The 25535-nt window shown below is 36.3% G+C and overlaps 1 protein-coding gene across 2 annotated transcripts in view; it reads left to right on the top strand.

The window, feature by feature from the left end:
* sorbs1 (sorbin and SH3 domain containing 1) overlaps positions 1 to 25535 on the top strand; it is an 81966-nt gene that overhangs the window by 35997 nt on the left and 20434 nt on the right. For both annotated transcript variants that reach the window (XM_088915452.1, XM_088915453.1), the window contains 9 exons: positions 530 to 592; positions 1531 to 1578; positions 2150 to 2279; positions 5561 to 5675; positions 11767 to 11850; positions 14785 to 14850; positions 16809 to 16910; positions 18806 to 18852; positions 23722 to 23900. In XM_088915452.1, the coding sequence (XP_088771578.1) occupies positions 530 to 592; positions 1531 to 1578; positions 2150 to 2279; positions 5561 to 5675; positions 11767 to 11850; positions 14785 to 14850; positions 16809 to 16910; positions 18806 to 18852; positions 23722 to 23900 (834 nt within the window). The remainder of the gene's footprint in view (positions 1 to 529; positions 593 to 1530; positions 1579 to 2149; positions 2280 to 5560; positions 5676 to 11766; positions 11851 to 14784; positions 14851 to 16808; positions 16911 to 18805; positions 18853 to 23721; positions 23901 to 25535) is intronic.

Genomic DNA, 25535 nt, shown 5'->3' with positions numbered 1-25535 from the left:
TGGTAGATACAAGGAATAAATGAAAGGTGTGATTTACAGTATTCCCGTCGATTGAATTCTCAGTAATTTGCTTACTTGTGTGTGAGCTTTAGTTGATTGTTTAAACAGACAACTTGCATCCAATGTCCAAGCAATAATCAGAAAATACGGACTAGTTCTACATCATGTCTGAGCATCTGTTCATGTATTTTGGATTATAGATTGGCACAGTACTGTATATCATGCCCATAATATGCCCATAAAATCAGGGGGCATCCATATCATTATTTTTTAAGCTGGCAGAGTCATAATCATGATCACTATTATTTTTATGCCTACCAAGCACCAGCACCAGTCCAGCTGGATCCACAAAATAGTCTACTTTTCTAAAATCCTTTGACTTAAGTATAAAAACAGAACACTTGCTTGCATGATGTGGGATGCAAACATTTTCTCGGCATTGAGATGTGCTTTTGTGGATTTCTTTTTTCATCCATCTACTCATAACTTTTTCTTAAGTTTCTTCTGTCTCTTTTCTTATCATTCTTAGTGGAGACCCCTTACATCCCAACCTATGTTTTCTCAGAGATTGCTAAAAGGCACTGTTCTGAAGGTACCGGTTTTAATTGTCAGGCTTCTTGTGTTTCCTGTCGAGCTCCCAGTGCTTTATTGCCATCATGTCTCATATCACCTTAACTCATTAACAGCTTGGTGTTTGGATGTGTAATTTTAGCAGTGTGGAGGCCTGTAGACTGCTTGACAATGAGGATTCCAGAGGGGACAAATGCAGCATGTTCAACTTGGAATAAAATGGAACTTCAGATTGCCACTATGAATTATTCTAACTGCAGATCTAAACAACAAAGATAACTATTTTTGTAGCCTGACCCCAGACCCCAGCAGACCCCAGTGTACAGTAAATGGAATATACTATTTGTACAGTATAGCAGAGTGAATATGCAATGGACATGGTAAAATGAAGTATGAGTAAGCACAAGCTAGAGTTTATCTCAGGTATTGCTAATATTTATTTTGTTTTTATCAGAATGGGAATTTTTAAGATAAAAACATATTTGTAATATACAGTACAACATACTACTGCATTTAAATCAGCATAACAACTGTATGCTACAGTATGTGCATCTCTGTATGGGGAACATTTTCAGAAGAACAGCTATATTCTCATCAACACTGTAAAAGTGGGGGCTATTGAACTCCAGAGATCAAACCAGTGCCTTAAATCCCACAACTGTGCAAAACTATCCAATGTGCTAGTGTTTATTAAGTACAGATTCCCAACTTTATTTTAAAAACCTTCTATTTCCTTTGTAAAACTGTAACACATGGGACTTAGTTACTTGGAAATAATTACAGCCTTATTTACGACACATTTGGTGTTTGACTTTAGGTCTGCTGTTACTGTATATGAAAAGGTCAATAAGGAATTTCTTATCCTTTTCATACTAAGAAAGGCGGGTTATTTTTGATAGTAACAAATCTACTTTTGTTAGGTTTGAAGCTTTAAAGGTTTCTTGTCTGTGTTTTTTGCAGATGATGATTCTGATTCATATTCTCCAAGTCAGTCATATTCAGAAGATAGTAAGTGTATTTTTTAATTGTTAAAGTATATGAGAATTTATTATTGTTTTATTTTCAAATTTCACATTATCCTGAATTAGTCTGTTTTAAAAAAGAACACTTTTAGCTAAGGTATACAAATAATTTCAATCGCTATTCTGCTTATTTGTTTCCATTGGAGAAGACTGTACTTCATATTAAAGAAACATCCATGAATGAAGATCACTCGTCCCTTTATGTGTGTATTTACTGTATCTTCCTTATGTTTCTCAAAATGGGTCATTCTTTGTAGTCTTACCTAATTCCTGTAACACACAATAAATTTGCAGAAAATTGCTTTTGAAAGAGCAGGTCATGATGACACTGGTGCTGTCTTCCCCAAGTAGCTTGTGTTCTGGATAATTAAAACAGACCATGGAGGGAAGGAGGAAGCTATTAAAGGCTGTGTCCTTCAGATCTGTGTATCACAATAACCAGGTCATTTTATTACCTATCTCTGTGCAACTGCTTGGCAAATTCTTAAAAGGCAGTTATTGATTACTGTTGTTTCTGTCTTGTCTTTGTGAATTAATTTGTTGTGCTGGCTTTACAGTGAGAAGTCAGAGTTGTGTGCCACGATCAAAAAGTGCAGGAGACAGTATTGACACTGAATTGGGAGTGAAAAGGTCAGCAACAGTGCCCCTGCCACCACGCACCTCCTCTCTCAAGCCCTCATCTGAAAGGTAAGTGTCCCCATAAAGTCAAACCATAAAGTGCTTTTCCCAACATGATTGGACCCTTTCCTGAACTGGAACTACTAGGTTTCTTTACAGAAGCAACCTATTTGTTCTTGAATAGGTGTTGCAGAAGGCATTTAATCCATTTAAACCTTTGCTCCTTAGGCTGGAACTATCCATTTCCAGTTTTGTGTGTTCAATTACCCTGGCCTTTTTGTGGCAATAAATAGGCAATTTTCCAACCTTATATGTCATGGAATATCAAAATTATACTGTGTGACTAATGGAGAAAGGACTGACATATACCAATCATATTTTCTTTTTCAGCAAAACATATTTTCTTGCTTAATCGCATCCTTTGCTCTACTAATTTAAAGATTTTTCATTCAGTAATTCGCTTAATAACTAGTCTGCATTTAGGTCTAATAAAACTGACTAAGCTTAATGTGGCACAGTACTTTCGAACTTTTATGTCATTTTAACTTGGGAAATTGTGAACCAACTGTGTAAACCAATTGTTTTTTCCAAAAATCAGAAATAGACTTAATATTTATCAAACAGTTACATTCCTTTCAGTTTGAAATTGGTTTTGCATGTGTTTTTTCTGTGTCTGCTGTTTTTGTTGTCTTTGCCTTTTCTTGTCTGGGATAAAAGTGTTTTCTAAAAACAAATTCACGATAAGTAGTAATTCATCTCCTGAATGTATTTAATTCTCACGATCATGGTATCAAATACATCAATTCCTTAGGGTTAGTGACAGCTCTTGATTTTGTCAAAGATGGATTAGAAGTCATTATTCACAGTATTTATGAGATAGAAGAACATAAAAAGCATCAAAGTCAGATAATAACTTGGGTAAATTCTACCTCAATATGCAACTTATTGATGTATACAACTCATATGGTTATACAACTAAATGGTTGTGTTCATGCAGTGCTCATTTTTAGCTGTCTAGCTGTTGAGACCATATCTGTGACACTAGAGTCAAGGGAGATTTGACTGCTCCCCAGTGTGTGTGGTCTGGGATCTCCACAAGTATTGTGTATTGATATTTTGGTAGCATGCCTGCTGCTTTGCCTATTGAAGGGGTCTCATCTCTAAGCTGTCAGCGGCTGTGGCCAGCCTTCGCTCCATATGTGCATGTAGCTTCTATGTAGCACCTCCCCATATGGCCAAGAAGAGCCCTAATAAATAATTCACCAGCATTATGCTGAAATATATTAGGTTTTGACAACAAATGATTAATGAAGAAGCTCTATGTTGACATGCCTAATCCTTTGGCAAAAAGTATTGTGCTGATTCCTAGCCATTTCAATTCATCCTGGCGCTTGGTACCAAATTTCTGTACTTACTGTAGCTCTGCAGGTTTCATTTAAATTTTGTCTTTTTAGTCCTGCTTATTGAGAACATTAATGTGACTTCTGTCGACATTGCCCATTGATTAGAAGTTCAGACTTGTTTTCACAACCTTTCCTTAAATTCTTCTGTTTTAAACAAAAAAATAAATCGAAAGGCAGACCTAAGCATTCTAATCATTCAGACACTTACTACTGAAATTATTTAAATGAAATCCACACTTTTCCTGAGCTTTAGTTTTTGCATAATAGCTTTTATTTTGTACAGCGATAACGTCCACATCACCAAATGATGTTCACATCATCTGTTCTACTCCATATAAAGAGAATAAAATCCATCATACTATAGTAAGTAGAAGATTGTTACTGTCAGAGACCCTCCTACCTCCTCCCCTCCAAAATATGGCAACAATTGTCAATAAGTCGTGTGATCATCCCGACCTGCAGCACAGACCCAGCTCAGTTCAGCAGGACTGAAATCCAGAGATCTTGCCATTCCTGCTTAATGTTGTCCTTCAGTAACATTTCGGCTTTTTATCATTGTTTGAAGCAAAATATTGAGCAAATTCTGAAATGAACCTAAATTCTACAGCAGTTATGATCTATATGTTGAACATATAAACAGTGTGGTTTTTAATGATGATCCTTCAGTGCAACATTATCTCAGACTTCACATGGTGCCTCAATGGCTATTTGCATGAACATTTTGCACATTGCTTTAAAGATTCTACCAATACATTTCAGTGAAAAAAAGAAGGCTGCACCAGTTGTCTGCAGTGCATTCAGTGTTCATTTACCATTTCCTGAATACTGGCAGCGAAAAGGAACTTCCAGCGTGCCTTATGAAGTGTTTCTGTCCAATAGAGCTACCCTGATGCTTTATCAGCAGCTGATCTCCACATCCTGACCAGCTGTTTAACTGTGATTAACCTTATGCTTGACATAATTGTAGATTTCCAGCCATTTGGAATTGCTTTGTGAATCTCTGAGCTACTTTGACTGATACCGAATTCTCATGGCAGTGATGTTTTAGAATACCCATGCTCCATCCTGACAAATGCTCTCCATAGTTCAGAAAATGACAGATAATTTATTACAAGATGTCTTCATAAAGAGTTTTTTAAATTAAACCTCATTTCCTTGAACTGACATCCTCTTATGCCCTGCACTTGCAAACTGTCTCACTGAGCAGTTTGAACATAGTATAAGGCAGAGGTGAAATTCTTGAAATTTGCCATAGTGTAGCTATAGAGGTATCTCACTTCCCTTCAAGCATGGCGTCATTTTTAAAAAGTACATATTCTACTGACTGTTAAATGTTTTTGTTGCGTGTATAAAAAAATATGCTGTAAACTTTTAAACAATGGTCAAGTCTGGATTAATGGTTTTATTTGTGTTATTTTAATAGTTTGATATTTTCCATTTTATTTACACATTCAGATAAATCTAATGAATGAGCATAAAATTAAAAGTTTTTGTTTTTATTTATGTGACTATATAGGGTTTAGCTGTTAAAAATGAAGGAACTGATGGCGTAGAGAAACTGGCATTTACACACCTGAGGCTTTCCTTGTCATTTTGTTTCCACATGGTGAAACGCACACAAGCTCAGTTCACACCTCATTTTCAGTAATGGTTAAAACAGCAGGGAGTCTCTTTTGTTTTTTCCTGGCTGTTCACCCAGTGTAAAAATAATAAATGGAGGTTTTATGCTGAGAATTTCCAAGAGACCAGATTTCCTGCTGCACAGCCTCGGCACCCTGATTAAACGGGGATTAACTGTGGTGTTCAGGGGAGGAGGGGTTCAAATGGGAAAGGGGTGGGGTGGGGGCTTGACTGGTTGGATGGGCTGGTTAAGACGATATCCAAAAACTGCGCTGGTTTCCATGGAAACAGACAGGTTGAATGTTAATTTTGTCTTGCCCTCCTCAGGAATGATTGGGAACCCCCGGACAAGAAGGTTGACACCAGGAAATACCGTGCTGAACCCAAGAGCATCTTCGAGTATGAGCCAGGAAAATCCTCAGTGCTGAAGCAAGAGAAAACGGTAAAGTGTCTCCGCCTCTATTCCTTCAGCCCCATTATTATACATGCCATACATCCCAGTATGCATTATTTATGTTTCTCAACCCTGCTTTCTGATGGATTGGAACAAAGCTGGCTTAGATTGTTAGAGCAAGTAAGACCTTTGCAATTCTGTCATTGTTTTCACTGTATGTGAATCCAGGTATTAAATAAGGTGACAGTATTAGAGGCTGGGATCAAATTCCCCCTTTTCATTCATTGACCCAGAATGATTGTTTTTGTTTAGTGATGGTAGATGTAAATAAGCTCTTTACATTTCCTGCTGGAGGGAGATGCATTACACTAGATGCATTAGCTGGATTTTCACATCTCTGATTGGGCACAGCTTGTTTATGTTTTTTGTTGTTTATGGCAATTTTTTAAAGGATTTGCATTATTCCTTTTGCGTCTTTTCTGTGGTGAAAAATTTGTTCAGGATGGGTTCGACAGCAGTTCAAAACTGTTCGTAACTACTTTTGAATCCCTTTGTAAAGTCATTCTAATAATTTAGGAGTCTTTTTTTCAATATCGCTAACAACTTCACAGGATCAGACAGGAGCTTGTGTTTGATACTGAGCTGCTATGGTTCACCTGTTTTGTTCTCATAGCTCTAGACTGTCTTCATGGGCAAGGGGGGCAGAGATTATATAATATTGTATACTTATTATGCAGAAAAGGGTGCTTTAAGTCATAGTCGGCTTTCATCACTGCCTTTTATTTAATCTTGCATTTATATAATTTTCCATAGTTTGATTTTTTATTTTTGTTCTCTTTTTTACTTTAAAATCAATCTGTTTCTTTTGTCATTTTGGAAAATTGGTTTCAGATGTTCCTTAAGGAATTCTTGTTATCAACAGCAAAATGGTAGCCTGCTTCTGCTATAACTTGGTGGTGTTTAAGAGGTCTCGTACACATACAGTGCTGTACACTAATAAATACAGGGGTCCCCTTACATACCGCATGATAATTGGTACAAATTTGTAGGCAAAATCAAATTGGCAGAGAATGCCAAAAGGAACGGCATCAAAATATATGTACTCTGTGATTTGTGTTTTGCCGTGGAAATACAGTTTTTTGTGTGCAACTGTCTTGAAAAGAAGATTTCCCTTGTTTTACTTTTATTTGCAGTTTATCTAAGATATCTAAGAGGAGACCCTTAACTATTCAGTACTTAAATGCCTTTTGTCCTGAAATGCAGATGTTCTTATTTGTTTGATGACATCATAAATATATTCAATAGTAATGTTCCCAAGCGAGGTATGTGGTATGTATTTTAAGGAAAAATAAGTTGAAATGTGTTAGCACGTTTGTATTGCAGGTGCAAATTTCACAATTTCTGTCTGAAAAGCAGATGGACAGATACATATCACTGCCATTACAATTCCACTAAAATAGTTTTTAAAGGACAAATAGGTGACAATAAAAGGTTATTTGTACAACCAATATTATAATGAATTTGTTTTGTGGTACATTTATGACTATGAATGTGTTCCTACAAGAATGAAAAGAGTGTAAGTGTTATAGGCAGTGGAATACCTGTAATTAAAAAAATGTTTTTTTTTCAATTGTGCAAAAAACATTAATTCATCTTTCAATTGTTTGCATGTTCTGAAAGAACACCTTGCTGAAATAACCCTTGGATATAAGCATGTTTATTCCTCGACATTCTAAAGACCTCAAGTCTCTACTACTTACATAGTTGTTAGTAAGAGGAAGGAAATCCATGTGAATTCAAGGAATCATCCTTTTTCGTTTGGTGCCTGTTTCTGAGCAGATTAGCTCCACTATCATCTTTAGGAAATACAAACTGCTTCAGGAAGGAAGCAGTCTTGGGGCTGCAGACAAAAATGGATGGTGACTGGCATCCTGGTAAGGAGTAAAACATGACAAGCTAATTCAAAAATAGATCACCTGAGACCCTTTTTCAAACTCATTCGATGTGTTAAAACACAAAACATTCATGCTGTTAATTAAAAAGATTAGAATAATAAGTAATGATGTGTATCCAAACAGTCTGTTGTTTCTTTATTATATTTCAGCTGTGTAATCTTTTAGAATGTATTGGTAACCTTATTAATGGAACACATGGTCCTTAATGGTACCTGGCAGGGGGTCTGTAATGTATGAACCCCCTTTACAACTGTATTTTAGTTTCTTTGTGAGGGGTTTAAGAATTGATTATTTTGTTCAGGTATCAGGGGCACATCTTTGAACACCTATGTGGGGCCATGGAAAAGTGTGCTGGAGTGCAGCATGTTACACTCTTTCAGGAGTGAATTGCAGTAATCTCAAGTCACACTGCATATAGTAATTTACTGTATTTGTAAATATATTGGCTGAACAGAACAGGTTAAACTTAGTATAGCCAGCAAGGTGCCTTTTACAAAGTGAATCAAGCACCTGTGTGATCATACTGACTGTAATATTCACAGCATGTTTCCACAGTCATGTAATGTCCATCATTTCAGCAGCTCTGTTAAATTGTGAATTGGATCACCCATTAGCACTGCAGTAGACTTGTGGAGAGTATGTCTCATGATGTGATAATATTAATAAACTTTATTTTTTATAGCACCTTTAAAGGTGGCTTCTCAAAGTGCTTGACAACAACAATAAATAAAAAGAATACACAAGATAAAACACAGTTACAATACACAGAGGAGACTGTGGTTGGTAGTACTAAGTATAGTAAGAGCAGAGGGGTAAAGAATGGAACCAGTTAAATAAAGGTTCTTCTAAAGAAGAAGGTTTTGAGTCTGGATTTGAAAGAGTTTAGAGAAGTTGACTTTCTGATATCCTTGGGGAGAGAGTTCCACAGCTTGGGGGCATAACAGGAAAAGGCCCTGTCACCCCTAGAATGTAGACGGGCTTGGGGAACAGTTAGGAGACCAGAATGAGAAGAGCGAAGGTTGCGAGGTGGGGAGTAGGGCGATAATAGTCCAGACGGGTACTGAGGTGCCAAGCCATACAGAGCCTTATAGGTGAGCATGAGGATTTTAAAGAGCACACGGAATTTGATAGGAAGCCAGTGCAAGGACACCAGGATAGGAGTAATGTGATCACTTGCACTAGACGTGAACAGGATTCTGGCTGCCGAATTTTAGACATACTGCAGTCTGTACAATGTAGATTTAGAAACCCCGGTGAGTAGAGCATTACAGTAGTCAGTTCGGGAGAACACAAATGTGTTGATCAGCTTTTCAGCCACAGTTAGTGATAACATAAGGCGTATAGCGATATTTCTGAGGTGAAAAAAAGATGTTTTGACAATATGCTGCACATTTTGGGTCGTATGTTAAGCCAGAATCAAATATCACCCCAAGGTTTTTCAATTTAGACTGAAGCTCAAGTACACCATTTACAAATAGGGTTACAGGATTGGCTTTAAAAAGTTGATGGGGGGTTCCAATAAGCATGACTTCAGTCTTGCCACAGTTAAGATGAAGGACATTTTGAGTCATCCAAGTTTTTATGTCAGAGATGCAATTAGATAGAACAGAGACAGCCACATCAGTGCCAGGTTTGATATGGATGTATATTTGAGTATCATCAGCATAGAAATGATAGCTGAGGCCATGATCATAAAAGCTGACCAAGTGGAAACATGTAAATGATGAAAAGCAAGGGCCCCAGTATTGAGCCCTGAGGAACACCAGACTTAACAGGACCAATTTCAGACCTACTGTATACCCATTAAGAGAGACAAAGTGACAGCGATCAGTGAGGTAAGACTTGAACCATTTGAGAGCAGTGTCAGAAACTCTAAACACAGTCTCAAGACAAGAATAAGATGTCATGGTCAACAGTGTCAAAAGCAGCACTGAGATCAAGAAGGATGAGAATAGAAAGAACCAGAATCAGAAGCTATTAGAAGATCGTTAGCTGTCATTATGCATGAAATTCTATAGCGTGGGGACTTTTTGATTTGGACCTGCTAAGATATGTGGTCAAAATAGGGCTAGCTTCCATTTTTTAAAGTGTTTTTTAATTGACAAATTCTGAAGTAAAGAGCAATCTGGCCTATGTGAATTCTAGGGAGGAACATGTTCAGTTCGTCTTGCATTGTATATTAATTATTAGCTGTTGTCAGCTACCAGATTTATTGGTGAGTTTCAAGAATCAAGCTTTCCTTAAATTTAAATTATCTCTGGAAAGAGTGGCAATTTAATGCCATTAAGACCCTTTGATTGCAAAAGAACACTTTACTTTTAAAATTATAAACACATCTGAATACATAGTGTCATAGGGTATAGCTACACCCAAGCTGTGTGCTCATTAATGGCTGCAATTCAGTTTCACTTATGCTGAGAGCATTTGATCAGTTTGATCTTGTCATTACATTTTTGTGTACCTCAGAATCATGAAAGTCATCCAGCTAAGTGTGACACCATCTTAGGTTCTAAGTGAATGTATAGTGCTTATGCAGCTTATCTGTATAGTGCTTATCTACTCGTACTTTTTATCAATGTAAAATAAATGTTACTGTTGTGCAATACATCTCCACAGGATGTGAATCTTAGTAGCGTTAAAAAGTTAAACTGTTACATAAAATGTATTTCAGACATACTTCAAAGGTAAAGGGCCACATGCAACTGAAGTACTTTAATTTACTCACTCTAATTCTCAGGTGTGTCTCAATAGACTCCTTGACAGTGTAATTAAAGCACTTACTGGATGAAATTACCCTGCAGTAGTCTTTTCTATTTGATATTTGAAAAATAAAGGAACAAAGTTGATCCTTCAGATCATGCTCAAAGCAATGCTAGAGCAGTACAATCTAAATTTCCTTAGCTCAGTATTCCTTGACTGTAAGTAAAATTCCAGATGTTTTTTTAAACTAATCAAGTGTTGCTGCTGAAGATTTTGCTGTATAACCCTTGATACAGAAACATAAAAAAAACTATAACGATCACATTCTGAACCTTTTTTGGAGTTTGTTCTTGATGTTACAGTACATGCTTTTAGAAGTCTTAAATTCACAACAAGAACAAATCCATTCCTGAATGCATTTCTACTTAGCCACACATTTTGCAAAAAATCAGTAATATAGTTTGAAGTGATATACATCACAGAATCTTTAGTGAAAATAAGAAGGTTTACAAATGAGGCCCAACTAGCCCGTTTGGTTGCTAGTGTTTAATTGGTGTGTGGATCTTTTCCAGCCATTTCTCAAAAGAAGTTAGGGCATCGACTTCAAATTAGAATCAACTGGATAATAAGCAGTGTCAGTTTTATAAACATATTACAGATCACTAGTTCTTACATTCTGCATATGAACTTACAATGGTGACAAACTGAAGGATTAATCACCATTCAAGTGGCATTTTATCTCAGTAAAGTTCAGGATTAACTTGCAAACATAAACTTGCATACAGTATGTGACATTTAACAGCCTGCCACCCAGTGTTTGACCTATTTTCCTGTGTTGCATTAGAATGTAGTTCCATTGAGAGCCCACGTCTTCTTTCTAAACACTTGAAAAGAATGTTTCGTTTTCTGGTGTATATTGTTGTCTGAAGTTGGGAAAATCAAGCAGTACAGTTGCTCTTTCCCGTGAACCTTTCACCTCCCTGCCATCTTTGATTTATTACATCTCTACCTTTTGTTTCTCAAAATCATGTCACGATGTACTATTCATTCTCTTTGTTCTCTGTTTCCAAATGAATTATTTCTGGGTACCGCTAAAAAATGCATTCACTTGTTTGCACACTTGCAGATGTCCAGAATTAGATATACTGTACATGCATATTAATACAAATGCAAAGGGCCATTGTAAAATCTGCCTTGAAAGAAAAAAACAGCATTGCTGTGAATGCTAAGTTGCTTTCATTCAACTCCAGGAGCCTACATTAGCAGTGCAAAAAATGGACTGAAAACGTTAATGGCATGTGCTGTACATTGAGGAGCTTGTTCGCATATCATAGTGGAATTTTTATTATTTATCCTCTAAACCTGTACCTTTAAAATGAGCCCTTTAAAATACTTCTCTGAAGTGTGTGCTGTCCTTTTACTCTGTACTCAACCATCTTCTTCTCTCTCCTTGTCCTCCTCCACCTTCCTTGCTACCCTTGTAGACTCGGGATATAAGCCCAGAAGAAGTAGATTTAGAGAATGAGCCTTGGTATAAATTCTTTTCAGAGATGGAGTTCGGAAAACCGGTAAGTCTTGTGGCTAAACTGTAACGTAACGTCTCAGCACTGTTCAGGGTTTTTTTTTCCCCTTTGTGTAACCTGTGCTTTACAGAAGCATGCCATAAGAGTGCGTATTCTCCATTCCCAGACCTTGTTTGTCAGTGACTGGCACTTCAGCTGTCTTTGGTGTTCCTGGTTTTGTCCCATACCCCTCTTCTTAACCAATACTTACATTTGAGGCCAACAGGTGCTTTCCAGTCTAAGTTTTTAAACCATTTTTATAACATTAGTTATGGGGTTTCCAAAAAGGGTTTGTAGTATTAAGTCTCTTGCCTCCTGATTTTACTTTAGCTCACTGGACTTTAAGCATTTTCTCATTGTTCATTGCTGAAGCAGGTTGGCTGGTTCCCCCATTACCTGATCCTGTTTTTTTATCATTTCCTTTTATTTTACATACAGTAGATACCCATTTCTTTTCCTTTTGAAAAATAAAATTTCAGTTCCTACCTGGAATATAAGGGACATTTATGCAGTTAAATGTGTCAAATAAGCATGATCAAGAAGCACAGTTGTTACTTAAACTTTCAGAAATAAAATGTTTAATTTTTGTATTGTCACTTAAATATATGATAGCATATGGAGCTACAATAATTCTACCAGGCCAAATGGATCTTAATGACAATAGAAGCATTTTACTCACAAATATATCTGCTTCTAGGAGTTGGCAGGTATTTAGAAGACTGATTAATGGATAGGTAATTCTTTCTAAATTTATTTCAGAAATATGAATTGAGTTTAAAATATGTAGGTAGTTCATAACCTACATTGCATTTTTTAAAATTTTATTCAAAGTTTAATGACAAGTTATTTAAACCAGCAGACTGCATGGTAATAAATGTCTTGTCCAAGAAGAAACTCTTAAAGTAAGACCAAAAGAAGATGAGATTTCTTTCTCTTATAAATGAACCTAATTCATTTCTGCAGTCTTAAAGTACAGTACATCAAATTTAAAACCAGAGATGAAAGTCCAAAGTATATATGTTAATGTATGTAAATATTTTAAGTTATAATCACTTTTCCTGGGGGTTAGTACACACACCCATCGGGGGTTCTTCTGTATTGGATTACTCTTAACCTTCAGCCACTGAAAACATTGACATCTCCACAATAGTGTGCTCAGTTTGACATCCATTCAACTCCTCAGATGCCAGATTGACACAAAGTGGTCCACCCATACATCAGCTGTGTGTGTGTGAAATTCACCTTGAAGGAACAGCGGCAGTGCAGTCCTGAGCTTTTTTTTCCAACAAACTGGAAGCTCTATTTTAGATTGTGTAATGTGGTAATTGAGCAATATAGACTAAAATACGAAAGAGCATCACATTTATTTTCAAGAAGTAGAGCGAAAGGAATGAGAAGACAGTTTAATTCCATTATTGATAAAAAAAACTCGACATAAAAGAACAGATGAGCTGAATAATATGTACCCAATTTTCTAGTTTTGCTCTGTGTGAGTCTCTTTGTTGTTTATCTATTCTGAATTTTTATATTTTTAATGAGTAGCATAAAAATATTTTAAATGTTAAGAAACAAAGCAGAGGTAAACTTTACATAAACTTTGCATATCCACTGGAAAATGTAGTTAGCAATGGACACTAGGCTGCAGTATAAGGCTGTGTCCTGATCCTTTATTTTGGAACCTTAAGTCAGCCTGAATTCAATCAAAATGCAATAAATAAGATTTTGAGCTATTAGTCAAAATATCTCAAGAAAGCCATGGCATGGTGTGAATGATCTGGCAGCAAACATTACTCAGAATAAGTAAAGGCACTGGTAATTTAATTTTTTAGCAGAGTTGAGCTGCCAACATAAATGCCTCCTGTAATGGTAAGAGAAACTTGGGATGATGCATCTGAAATTAACATCAGAGCATGCAAACATGACTGAGATCAAATATGTGAACAAAAAGCAAAACCTTATAACAGTTTGTTCCCATTACCTACACTGCTGTCATGGGAGTCCAGCCCTATATCAATGTGGTATGTATACAGTCCTATTTCAGACCCTCTATTCTTCCTTTTGTCATTGTCAGCTTTTCCCACTTTGAATTGACAAAAACTTCTTCTCCCTTGCACCAGCATCCAAAAATGGATTCAGCAGCATAGCCACTTATTTAGTCTCATTTGTGTGTGTGTTGGGATTTTCATACAAACTTGCATTGCAGCAAGTCAGGATGTTTCTCTCCCTGTATATATCAGTGCCATCTATTGTTTGACCTTATTTGAAAATAGGTTAGGGGGTAAAGGTTGTCTTATTTACATCACCTGTAGGTTGGAAGGAACAGTGTTGGTCAGCTCTATCTGAAGGCAGTCTTGCTGTTAATATCCAGTCAAGACAAGAACCTCAGGCACCTCAGGGAATTATTAAATTAGTGTCCAAAATACTGTTCAGCTCAGAAAGGATGACATTGACATACTGTATACTGTATAGCAGATTATAAAAGGTATTTATAAAAGAGTGTTATACTGAATACATTTCCCTGCAAAACACCTTCAATGTCATCCTTTCTGAGCTGAATATAATCTGCTATACAGTATAGCAGATTACTCATATCGATTTATAACAAGTCTTTATTAAATGTGTTCCACTGCAAGTTACAGTTTATTTGTAGTTTACAGTGAAAATCCCAACATGCTGCAGGATCAGGAAAATAACATACTGAGAACTTTGAAGTCAAGAGGGGTAATGTTTCAACACCAGCTCTCCTCTTGTACTGTAGACTTGGACTGCCTGTCTCCTGCAGCCTCTCTGTTTGACTCTTAATCTGTAACTTTGCCCACTTCTTTTTCCTCTTTTCCTGTTTGCATCCTGAGCAGCCCTCGCCCCCTCCCACCCCCTCCCTCTGATGTCTTTTCTGTTTTCTGTTCATTTTTCCTCATTTCCTCCTCTGCTTCCCATCAGCCTCCAAAAAAGATCTGGGACTATACTCCAGGGGATTGCTCTATTCTTTCTCTGGAGGATAGGAAGGTAAAGCTGTCCTGTGCTCATGATCCAAAAGTGTTTCTTCTTCTTCTGGTGATTTTTTTTGTAAGGCATGTGTGGGTGGCTGATACGGATTTCAAACCACAAGCATTGATCAAGGGGTTATGTGTGAAAAAAAAAACATTAGGGGTGACTTCCTCAAAAAGCTCTGGTTTGTAACAAAGAACTTGGGAGAAGTTTGCTAAAATATTCAGTCTGCTGCAGGTACTCTGCCCTCATTCTTATCAGTCTTTTACTGTGAAGTGTTTATAAAAGGAAACATTATTAAATTATTTCAAGTATTTTTCAGTAATGGCAGCACCTGTTTTTATATTCACAGTAACTGTGATGATGCTCGATAAATAAAAGAATAGTAAATCATTTTAATTTGGCTGGAATATGCTAGTACAAATAATTGTCCTGATAATTTTTGTTTTAATTTATTTTGCTTTGAAATGCAAATTATGTTTATTTCTAAATGGAACTAGGCTTTTATGTTTTAGTAAAAAACAATGCTTTTAATTAACAAAGTCTGTGCAAAACTATATACAATGCACATCCATTGCTTTTACTCTGTTGTGAAAATGTGTACTGATGCACATTGCCTGTGCTTGCTATGTGTTCCCTTCCCATTAACTTGCATTCCTGGGGCTGAGCAAAATTTCACAGCAGGTCTAAAGCAAAACACGGGAAAACATCTGTGAAACAACTTCAGTTCTGCAAAAGAGATCCATTCTTAAATGGATCCAAAAGAAATGGGTTTATTTCCACATGCCCCAACATAATCTATTAAATCTGTTGTATCATACACTTTTCATAACATTTTTTAAAGATGTATATCCGGTTATATGCCTAACTGATGTTTCATCAGGCATTGCAGTTAATGCTGTGGCCTCAAATCTCTTGAGCCCTTGATTTTTTTCCAGACTGGGGTCTTTTCAGAGTTCTCATGCAGATCCCATGGGTTTTCTCCAAGTATTGCAGTTTGGTTCCATACTAGGAAAAAAGTGGCTTTCTGAATATTGATGAATGAAGTTTTGTTAACTTTCAAATTATTATTTGAAAAGAATCTCCAGTTCACTCACGTGGATTCCTTCTATAGTGTTCTATGAAATGCTTATTTCTTGTTGTGGTAGAGTGTGAGCCAAAGTAAACACTGTCCCCAAAAGATTTAGTGGTTTTTGAAGAGACTGCAAAGAAAGTGATAGGAGTAACTGAGTGGCTTCCTGGTTTCCTTTATTTCTGACTGGATTCTTCCTGGTTTATTTCTGACTGGAATCTACAGTCAGCACGACTCCATATAAGTAAAAACTAAATTGTTAAAAACACTTTGTCACCAGCAGACATTATCACACTTCACAATTAACAGGTTTAATAATTAGTTGCCATGGTTACAGATCTCCCAAGTAGCATTTATCTTTTAACACCTTTCTTGCTTCAGCTGACTCATGGGGTGGATGTTTTTATTTAGTATATTTTCCAGGGTTGTTTTTGCTCTCTGTCTCAGTATACATCTGGTTTGGAATCACATTCACAATAGCAAAAGTTTTGCTTGTAAGCTCTGCAGAAGTGAAAAGGAAAAAAACAGCTACTGGGAAAATGGGTTAGAATTACTACCAGAGCTGCTTGATATCCAGTAAATCTTAAAGGACATTTAAAACAAAAAATAATTCTGTTTATCCCAGTGCATGTTTAAGGAAACATGATAGAAAATATCAGGATGTCCCACCAATAGGTTGTGAAAGATTTTTGCTGTGACACTGTACCAAACCCCACATGATGGAGCCAACTATAATTAGAAATGTACAATATAACACCTGAATAATTTACATTGCATTTACATGGTAAGACAGTCCAAAAGACTTGCTCAGCCCCCGGTGTTTGTGACCTCTGTTCCTGGAAACATCTAACTCATCCTCTTAACTTCCTAACCCTGAGCATTTTTCCCTTCCTTCTCAAATCAGGACCAGCTAGAGAAAGATCTCTACCGCTACCAAGCCGAGTTAGAGGCAGATATAGAAAACATGGAGAAGCTTTACAAAGCGCAGGATAAAAGACTGTGGAAGGTATTACCTCTTCCTATATCATGTCATGTTTTCTAGTCTTGTTGGACTTCAGTGTACATGCCATGAGGAGTTAGCTGGTGAAGAAAACAGTGTGTGTCAGCCTGCAAAGGGTAAATTGAGGAAAGCTGTGGAGCAGATAATTTATTTTAGCCTCTGCTTAATATTTCAAATAGTTAAGTGTCTCCTAATGCTTACAGTGCTGCAACAAGCACTGATTATGTATTGAATTTCTGAAACAGTAGTTGAATTCATAAAGATAATAGTAACCAGGTGAATCAAGATTGATAATTTTTAACTATCTATCTAATATAATACAGGAAGTTTGTGCCTAATGTAATACAGTTTCTTTTAAAGAGTTACTTAATTTTGTTAGGAAAAGAGAAACATACTTAGACTATTAGAAAATACTTTCTGCTTGTGTAGTTCCTGAAGGTCATTTTAATCCTAAATCTGTCGATGGTCTAGATAAAGTCATAAAAAACATTTTATATTCATATTGGCTTACAGATAACGTCATCAGGAAATTTTCATCAAGTCCTTGTTTGGCTGACCAGGCTAGTTCTCCTAGCTTTAATAAAAACAAATATATATCTTCCAGGCTGTATTTTCTTTTTCGATCTGACTTTTTTTGTGTTGTTCTACTTGCTAGAGAACTAGGATAGTTTAACTGCTGTTTACCTGGTTGCTCTCATGGACGTTTCACTCCACAGCTGAAAACTAGCTGACAGCTGTAATGGGAAAAAAGAAAAGAGATGCAGGAGACATACTGTACAGGCAGGGGGGAACAGAGAATCAAATGTTTTATGGTAACTTTCTGTTCTCAGTTGTAGTTGTGAGTAAGGGGCTATGATAGTATATTACCTCAGACCTCATGCCAGAAAAACTCTTTGTTTTATGAAGAATGACATTGTAAATCATCAGCTTCTCCTCACTACTTCTATATACTGTATATAAACCACTGCACCACAGCTGTGGCTGACAGCACAAGCTCCTGTTGATTTGCATGTTGGTCTGGAAATAATCTAATCTGAAATAATTAAAATAATTTGATCTAGGAATAAGAAACTGTAGAAGAAGGGGGTTGTAACACATTTGTTTTTGTGTTTATTTTTCATTTGTGTTATAACTGGTGAATACTTTCTTTGAGAAGATAGAGAAGATTTCTCTAAGTTTCCCTTTTCAGCATGCTGAAAAATATTAACAGAAATGGTCTATCCATTATTTGCACTGCAAGCCTTCTGCACTAAACACAAAATGCTTAAGTATGAATTGCATGAATTGGTAGTTTTTCCCATGAATCAAATTATTACGAAAATATTTTTTTATTTATTCCATCATGTTGCAGAATCAAATATTGTTACATTTTTTCTGTTTAAAAGCGGTACTTTTGTGGCATCTGAATGTTTCAGTCGGTCCAGCTTCTTCCACACAATTCATGAATCATATCATGAATTTAATCAGTTTTGGGGCTTGGGTTGGCAGTAAGTGTCAGCATGTGTGTTTTGTCCTGCCTGTTCTTCACCCTGGTTGTGTATCTGTTTGTGTTGTAGTCTTTAATCTCAGTGACTCATTCATAGACAAAAGACTGGGGGCACTGCAAAAGACACTCAACCACATTGGCTACACCACAGTCAGTCCCTCCCTGCAACAGAACCTCGCAGGCAGCAACCCCTTCAGTCCTTGGCTTGCTTGCTTGTTCTGCATGTGGGCAGCACACGCACTAAATTCCTGCTGGATTAAGCTGAAGCCTTTCTGACAGAGCAAGACAACAGGCTCTGGCTAGAGAGGAGACAATAAGACAACACCAGCCTGGCCAAAGACGGATGCTTTTTTTCCCCTGTGTGAAGCATCCTCCTGTGGGTTTGTCAATGACTTCTTTGTCTGGTTTGTTGCAGAGTGCCCCTTTCAACCCCTTGGAAACTCCAGACGATCTCCAGCAATAGTAAGTCCAGCACTGGTTTGTTTTTTTTTGCTTTCAACGTCTTTGTTCCTGCCTCTCATCTATGTTAGTCTGTGTAATTACTTGCAGCAAAGTTTAGATCTACTGTAACCGCCCTAAAGAGATTTCCCGTTTGGAACTCTTTGCTTCCTGACACTGGATACAAAATGTATTTCAGTTAGCCTTTTAGTGCCGCTTCTGCTATTTTTTCCTCATTCTGTTATTATTTATCTCTGACAGCCTGTCATACTACTTAAAATTAACAAAATGAAAAAAAAAACAACACACAGTAGTGTTTTGTTGTCAGATTAGTGAGGGTCACTGCCCTGCTGTACTGACAAAGCCCCTCAGATGGAAAACTGCCTGAAGAGTTAATCTCCATGAGACCCATACAGCTGCAGGGACTAGGGAGGCTGGTTTGGGGTGTTTTTTTTCTTTTTTGTTGATCTGGAGCAGGTTGAAAAATGGGAACTGGCTTTAGGCATATCTCTGGTGACAAATATATTCCAATCTACCTTGTTTTTTAAAAGGTAGATTGCTTTTTTCTGTCTTGAAGAATGCTGGTTCTGTATTTATTTGGCAGCAGTAACAATGTTTTGTTATTGCAACAACAGAAGTTATGTGTAACAGTTGATTGTTGTAAATTCATAGCAAGTAAAGATTTTGAAATAATCAGTTATTTCATTTGATTATTTTTATAACTGAATGGATTATCCCATTTGTTTTGAGTATTCTTACAGCTTATAATGTAATTGGTTTAATCAAAGCAGTAAAGGGCTGCTACTGTATATATAATGTGCCTTTTTTAAAATGTGTCCTTACTTGAGATGAGAAAACAATTTTGTCACAAACCTCGATAGTCCATGTAGATTCTGAGCTCTGTTAGTATATTTACTAGTATGAATCAGTATTTACACATTTATGAATTTATGCATCCCGCATGAGTTTATGCATCTCATAAGAGGAATTCACAAAAGACTAGAAGTTAGCCTAAAAAATAAGTGAAATAAAAAAATAGAAGTGTTTTAAAAAGGCTCAGCATATTCATTAAAAGTGTTAAGTGAATAAGATGATTATGTCTTCCTAAATAGTAATAATATGTTTTGCATTTAAATTTTATTAAATTGTTTTAATAAAAAAATATTAAATATTATTTTAAATTTTCCTAAGGATCCCACTGCAGGTTTCAAAACAGAATAGATTTCTTTTGGTCCACCCAAACTTAATAAGAAAATATTAAGTTTGATTTTGCGAATACATCTTAAAGTAAGTCTACATTATATTTAATTATGCCTACACTTGGTGTAACACCAAATTTCCAGTCAGACAGAAAGTTCACTTTCATGGCCAGAGGATTTTGAGTTTAGATTCTTACCGTCCAACCTAAATAAGATCAGGCAGTCTCTTCTTAGTAAGTTTCTTTTGAATGATAATTTGGCATTAATACATGCCTTTTAACATCATCTTTTAAAAAATTCATGGACATTTTTAAAATTTAAATATCCACATAAGAATGTGTCTGTTTCTTCAGTTCCATTTAAATATTTCCATTACTGAACAACATGCTAATGACTAGATGACACAATGGTGATGGCACAGGTGTTATTTTCTTTGCAAATCATACCCTTTAAAGCTGTAAACCAATAATTAATAAGTAAAAGATTAAATAAAGTGTGCCACGATCGGTAAATACATACAGTATTTAGATATTACTTTGTAACCTATATAGCTTTTGTTTCACTCATTGTAATGTACAGTAGGGATTAAGCCAATAATATCCTCTGAGTATTATGAATTAAAAAATGTTGTGATGCTATCCAAGTAAGTAATCTTGTCCTAAATCATCTTGCTTCCAGATTTGTAGTCTTGTTCCTTTTCTGTGATATTACAACTCATTAGTGATGAGACCTTTATATTCTCTGCAGTTTTAATAGGAAAATGACAGACTGAGGAGAATGAACCAGAGCCACATTTCACCACCCATTAAATAGTCCAAACCCGACCAGCATGTTAATTCAGTCTGCCTATTAACAGAAAATAGATAAGATAGCTTAAGAATATTTGTATAGCAGTAAGGTACTACTAAGGGAAGTTCTTTAAGTCCACTAAAAATACATATTTTACTGTATCTTTTCTTTTTTAATATACGTTTGTCTAGAAAGAAACATGCTGTATATATTATCTCATGTACATAACTACCACTGGAGAAGTGTTAAAAATATGGATCATCATGATACTTAGTTTTTACTATTTCTTTTGTTTCAAACGTAGGCAATGTTTAAATAACACAGAAGGTGATGCTTTTAAAAAAACATCACCTGTTCAAAACAAAAAAAGTTAATCACAGACCTCTTAAGTGGCTCAACTTGTAAGGGTGCTTGCCAGAGTGGAGGCTGAGCTCTGAGAAAATGCGTTTGAACCTGGGTCGTATCACTAATCATCTGTGACTGACTACCCAGGCAGTAGTGCTCGACTAGCTGAGTGCTGCAGACGGTAATATGGGATTAACAAGTAAAGACCCTCTCAGGTCTGAGCAACACAGCAAGCCCTGCTGAAATTCTGATATAAGTTGTGACCCAGGGTGATGTCCTGTTCAAATAAAGTGGATGGCTTCAAAGTGGATGGGTTGGAGGGGTTAACCCACACTTCCTCATTCTCCCCTGTGCGTGATCATAGTTGCATAAGTATTTGCTGTGACTTTAGTTCTGTAGAATGTGCAAAAAACCAAACTCATTTCATAAGTCCATTGAGAATAATTGACTGAAATTACCGATCCTTCACACAGAATTACAATTGTTGCTCATTCTGTATGAATCGGAACCTTTCAGCTTGGTTATCTCGCTCAGGATTATTACTTTTCTTTTCATGTATGGTTTGGAATAAAGCTCTTCAAAAGTAGAAGACTGGACTAACTGATTTGCATTTCACTTTTTGTCAGTAGATTTAATCTTTCTCAGGCTTCATACACCTATTGATATTATCTTAAAAATGAATTACAGTTTAAGGTTATTGAGAAACAGTGTTTTGTGTATCTTGCATTACCTAATGTGCTTCTAGTGATATCCAGCCCCCAAAAAAGAGGTTGTCTCTGTTCATCTAAGTTTTGGGCTGTTTATAATCTTTATGCATCACCTCACACCACGTTTATTCCTCTTGCCATTTTGACAGACAACAAAATCTGGTCTCCTACTGGATGCCTGCAGGTGTTGATATTTATTAGCACTGACATTTAGTATGCAGCTTTACAATGAGAGGTACGAGCCAATAACTATATTTTAATAGATTATTTTATATATTGATATATTTTAATATCCATTTATATGGCTGTACATATCTACACATTATAAAATCTCATGTATTCCATATACAGTACATGCAAAGAAGAATAGTGATAATATACAACAGCCCATCTTTCTTGGGGCTCATGTGTGTGAGGACACTGCTGAATAGAAAATTGTGTGGAACAGATCTACCTTAAAAGTGTTCATTGTGTATATCTCTGCCTATTTAAATGATGACATTTCTGATGAGAGGAAGTATTTGTACTTTCAGTCCCGTGATATTAGCAGTGGTACTGTATATTAGTACAAAGAAAGTGGGAGGGCATCTGCGAGAGTTGAAAGCCTCCTTTGTATGAGATCGCAGTGCTTTCTTTTTAATCAGCAACTCTTAATGCCAGGTCTGTGCATCTGCCTAGCTATAAACTAATGATTGATATTCTAGTAAATACCCCTCAGTGCAGGGGTCAGTACCTTTCAAGATCAGGTTAAAAGGTTTTGGTGAGTCACATAAAGTGGTGCCTCTACTCTGTTACTTTTGTCAGGACTGAGTTCAGAGTGGCAACATACAGTATGTACATGGTGAAGAACTCTTGACATAGTGACCAAAATTGTGCACAATGGTCTCAATGAATTCTTGGTAAATTATACACCTGTGTCTTAAGTACCCTTTATTCAGGTTCTGGGTGCTCCCTTCATTTTATATTTATAGCATATGTTTTTGCTACTTGCATGTAATACTCTGTCCTTCTCATCTGCCGTTTATCTAAATGTTACTGAAATGTAATTGCGTTTTCTACGGAGTTTGATAATTCTTCTGTTGTGGTCTCATATGTATTATTTACTAATTAATGTGATAAACAATATTCATTTAATAAATTAGCCATTATTTTTCATCATTTTAGTTTCCCCTTTTCATTTCATTTTTATTGTTGTTTCATTCTGCTGTTGTGTGGGGGCAGAAAACCTTAGTTCATAAGCCTTTAGAGTCATGGCTGACAGGTTGTGGGTTCAAGTCCTCACTACAGACACTGTGCTTGTGTGAGGGACTTTACGCTAGTTGTCCCAGTCCACCCAACTGTATAAGGGGGGACCAGCATTGCTGGGCAGTGATCCCTATAATGGACCAGTGTACCATTCAGGGGTGGGGTCATGTGCCCTCTAGCCTGCTTAACGCTACAGAAAACAGGATCAGCTCTGGCCTAATAAGCCTCTGTGGCTTGGAATGGAAAGATATACTTTTTTCTTTCATAATACTCAAAAGACTGTTATAAGTTGTAATAATCATCACTGTTCACTCCATTGGCCTTTTTAATACCCTTTTTAAACCTTGTACATATATACAGTAGCCTCCTTTGTGACGCATCTGATGTAGACTAGATTTCATAACAATGTTTTATACTGCACTTGTTTAGGACAAGTTCTGTTACAGAATGTTTGGGAGCTGACCTGGGCTGAATGACTGTTTTACCATTCCAGAATGTTCTTATTGGATTAAAATATTACTTAGAAACCAAAGGGGTAAATGAAACTGTATTGTTTTTATTGTTTATAAAGAGAAAAACATTTGTTGTTTTCTTTTCTCTCCTCACAGCTCAATGTATACGCCCAACTACCATGTTGTGAGAAAAGACAGTGAGCTGGCAGCTAGTGAGTCTGGAGGCTCTGAAAGTGAACGCCTCATTTACAAGAGTGTCCTAGAAGGTGGTGATATCCCATTGCAAGGTCTGAGTGGTCTAAGCAAGCGTCCTTCCAGCTCCTCTTCCACAAAAGGTAGGCAATGACTGACAGGGACATACATCATTGAAATTGTTGGCCATAAGTGAACCACTATCAGAAGCTACTATACAATATTGTGAAAGTTTCAAAATCTCAAGATTCAAAACATAAACCCCTGCATTCTGGTATGTTTCTTTTTTTCCTTAGTCATTCATATGTGGTTTTTTTTTGTTGTATATTCTTCAGTTGTGACAGCTATACTAAATGATCTGTTTTTGTTCTTCTGTGCATAACTACTACATTCATTAACATGGATCCTTACTTTAAAACCACAGTGTGTGAAGGAGTTGTAATGGTATTGAATAGTACCAAAAACACTGCTGTTTAGTTTGTTCAGAAATATTGTCTTACAAAACTGAAAATATTAAGGCTTGACCACATGTTGGTGGTTTTTCATTGAAGTGTATCAATGGCCTTCTGACAAAGTAAACCTTCGCACCAGGTTTTAGGTTTGTACATTACAATAAGCAGTTGTGTAGTTGTGTCAAGGCTTAGATTTATTCTGTGGCTTGATTGAGTTTATTGGCCAGTAAGTTTTTTTTTTTCCACACAGCAATAGACCTAAATAATAAAATTATTAATAATTATCAGTGTCTTTTAAAAACATGTTAATTATTAACATTTGTCCATAATTATAAGTTATTAGAGAAATAATTAATAAGATAATTGAAGGTGATTTAAAAATCTGTATATTGAAGTCTAGTTTTCATTTTGCAGCCATTTCAGATTTGGAATTTTGTTATAAATTGCCTAAAGCTGCAATAGCAAGCCACTTTTTGTGCTTGCTGTTATATTAAAGAGTTAAAATTAAAATACCATTTGAATTAGGCTGGTGTGCGAAGACAATGAGATAATGTTATAATATAATCTCATGTGGTAGCTCTAAAGTCTTGCAAATATGTTTTGAATCTTTGTTACTGGACTTTAAGTCTGTAGGGCATATCTAAATAATAAAAAAACATGCAACAGACTGTTGTGCAGAAGACAGCATCATGTATTGAGATCATACCAATTGCTTTATAGAAGGGATGTCCAGTCCTGGTCCTGAGGAGCTATTTTCTGCAGGTTTCTAGGTGTATGTAAATTACATTGCAGCTAAAGAGCTAAGGGATATTGATGAATTTGTCCATTTAAGCTAACAAGTGCGTTTGGATTTAAGACTAGAGTTGGAATGAAAACCCACAGACATACTGGCACCCTAGGACAGGACTGGACACCCTTAATTTATGGAAAGATTTCAAATCCAAAGTCCTACAGTTGTTACTCATTGTTAGTGCTTATTTTAACATGGTGAAACATACAACCAGTGTCCAGTTTTCCTGTTTTCATATGTTTTTCATAGCACATCACCATCTGTCAAGTGTGGGAAACATTTTCATTTCTTGTCCTTTGAGGTTACCTCAAAGCTGCCAGGCATAAATTAATATACCTGCATTTCTTCTTGCTCTTAAGGAGGAGGCTATTCCTACTGTTTGACAGAGGTTAATTGGTACTAAGTTAATAATTGATCCAGCTATGGAACAAGAAAAAAATGCTTTAACAGTTCGCTTTAATGTGGGTTTTTTTCATTTTGTATGTGTTTCTGTCTTGCCTGTAGATAATTAAATGTGAAAACTTTGTATTTTTCTT

The sequence above is a fragment of the Atractosteus spatula genome, chromosome 5 (assembly GCF_055471065.1).
Source record: "Atractosteus spatula isolate fAtrSpa1 chromosome 5, fAtrSpa1.hap1, whole genome shotgun sequence".
NCBI classification, from domain to species: domain Eukaryota; kingdom Metazoa; phylum Chordata; class Actinopteri; order Semionotiformes; family Lepisosteidae; genus Atractosteus; species Atractosteus spatula.
Note: the sequence above shows the minus strand (reverse complement) of the source record. Positions and strands in the feature narration are given on the sequence as shown.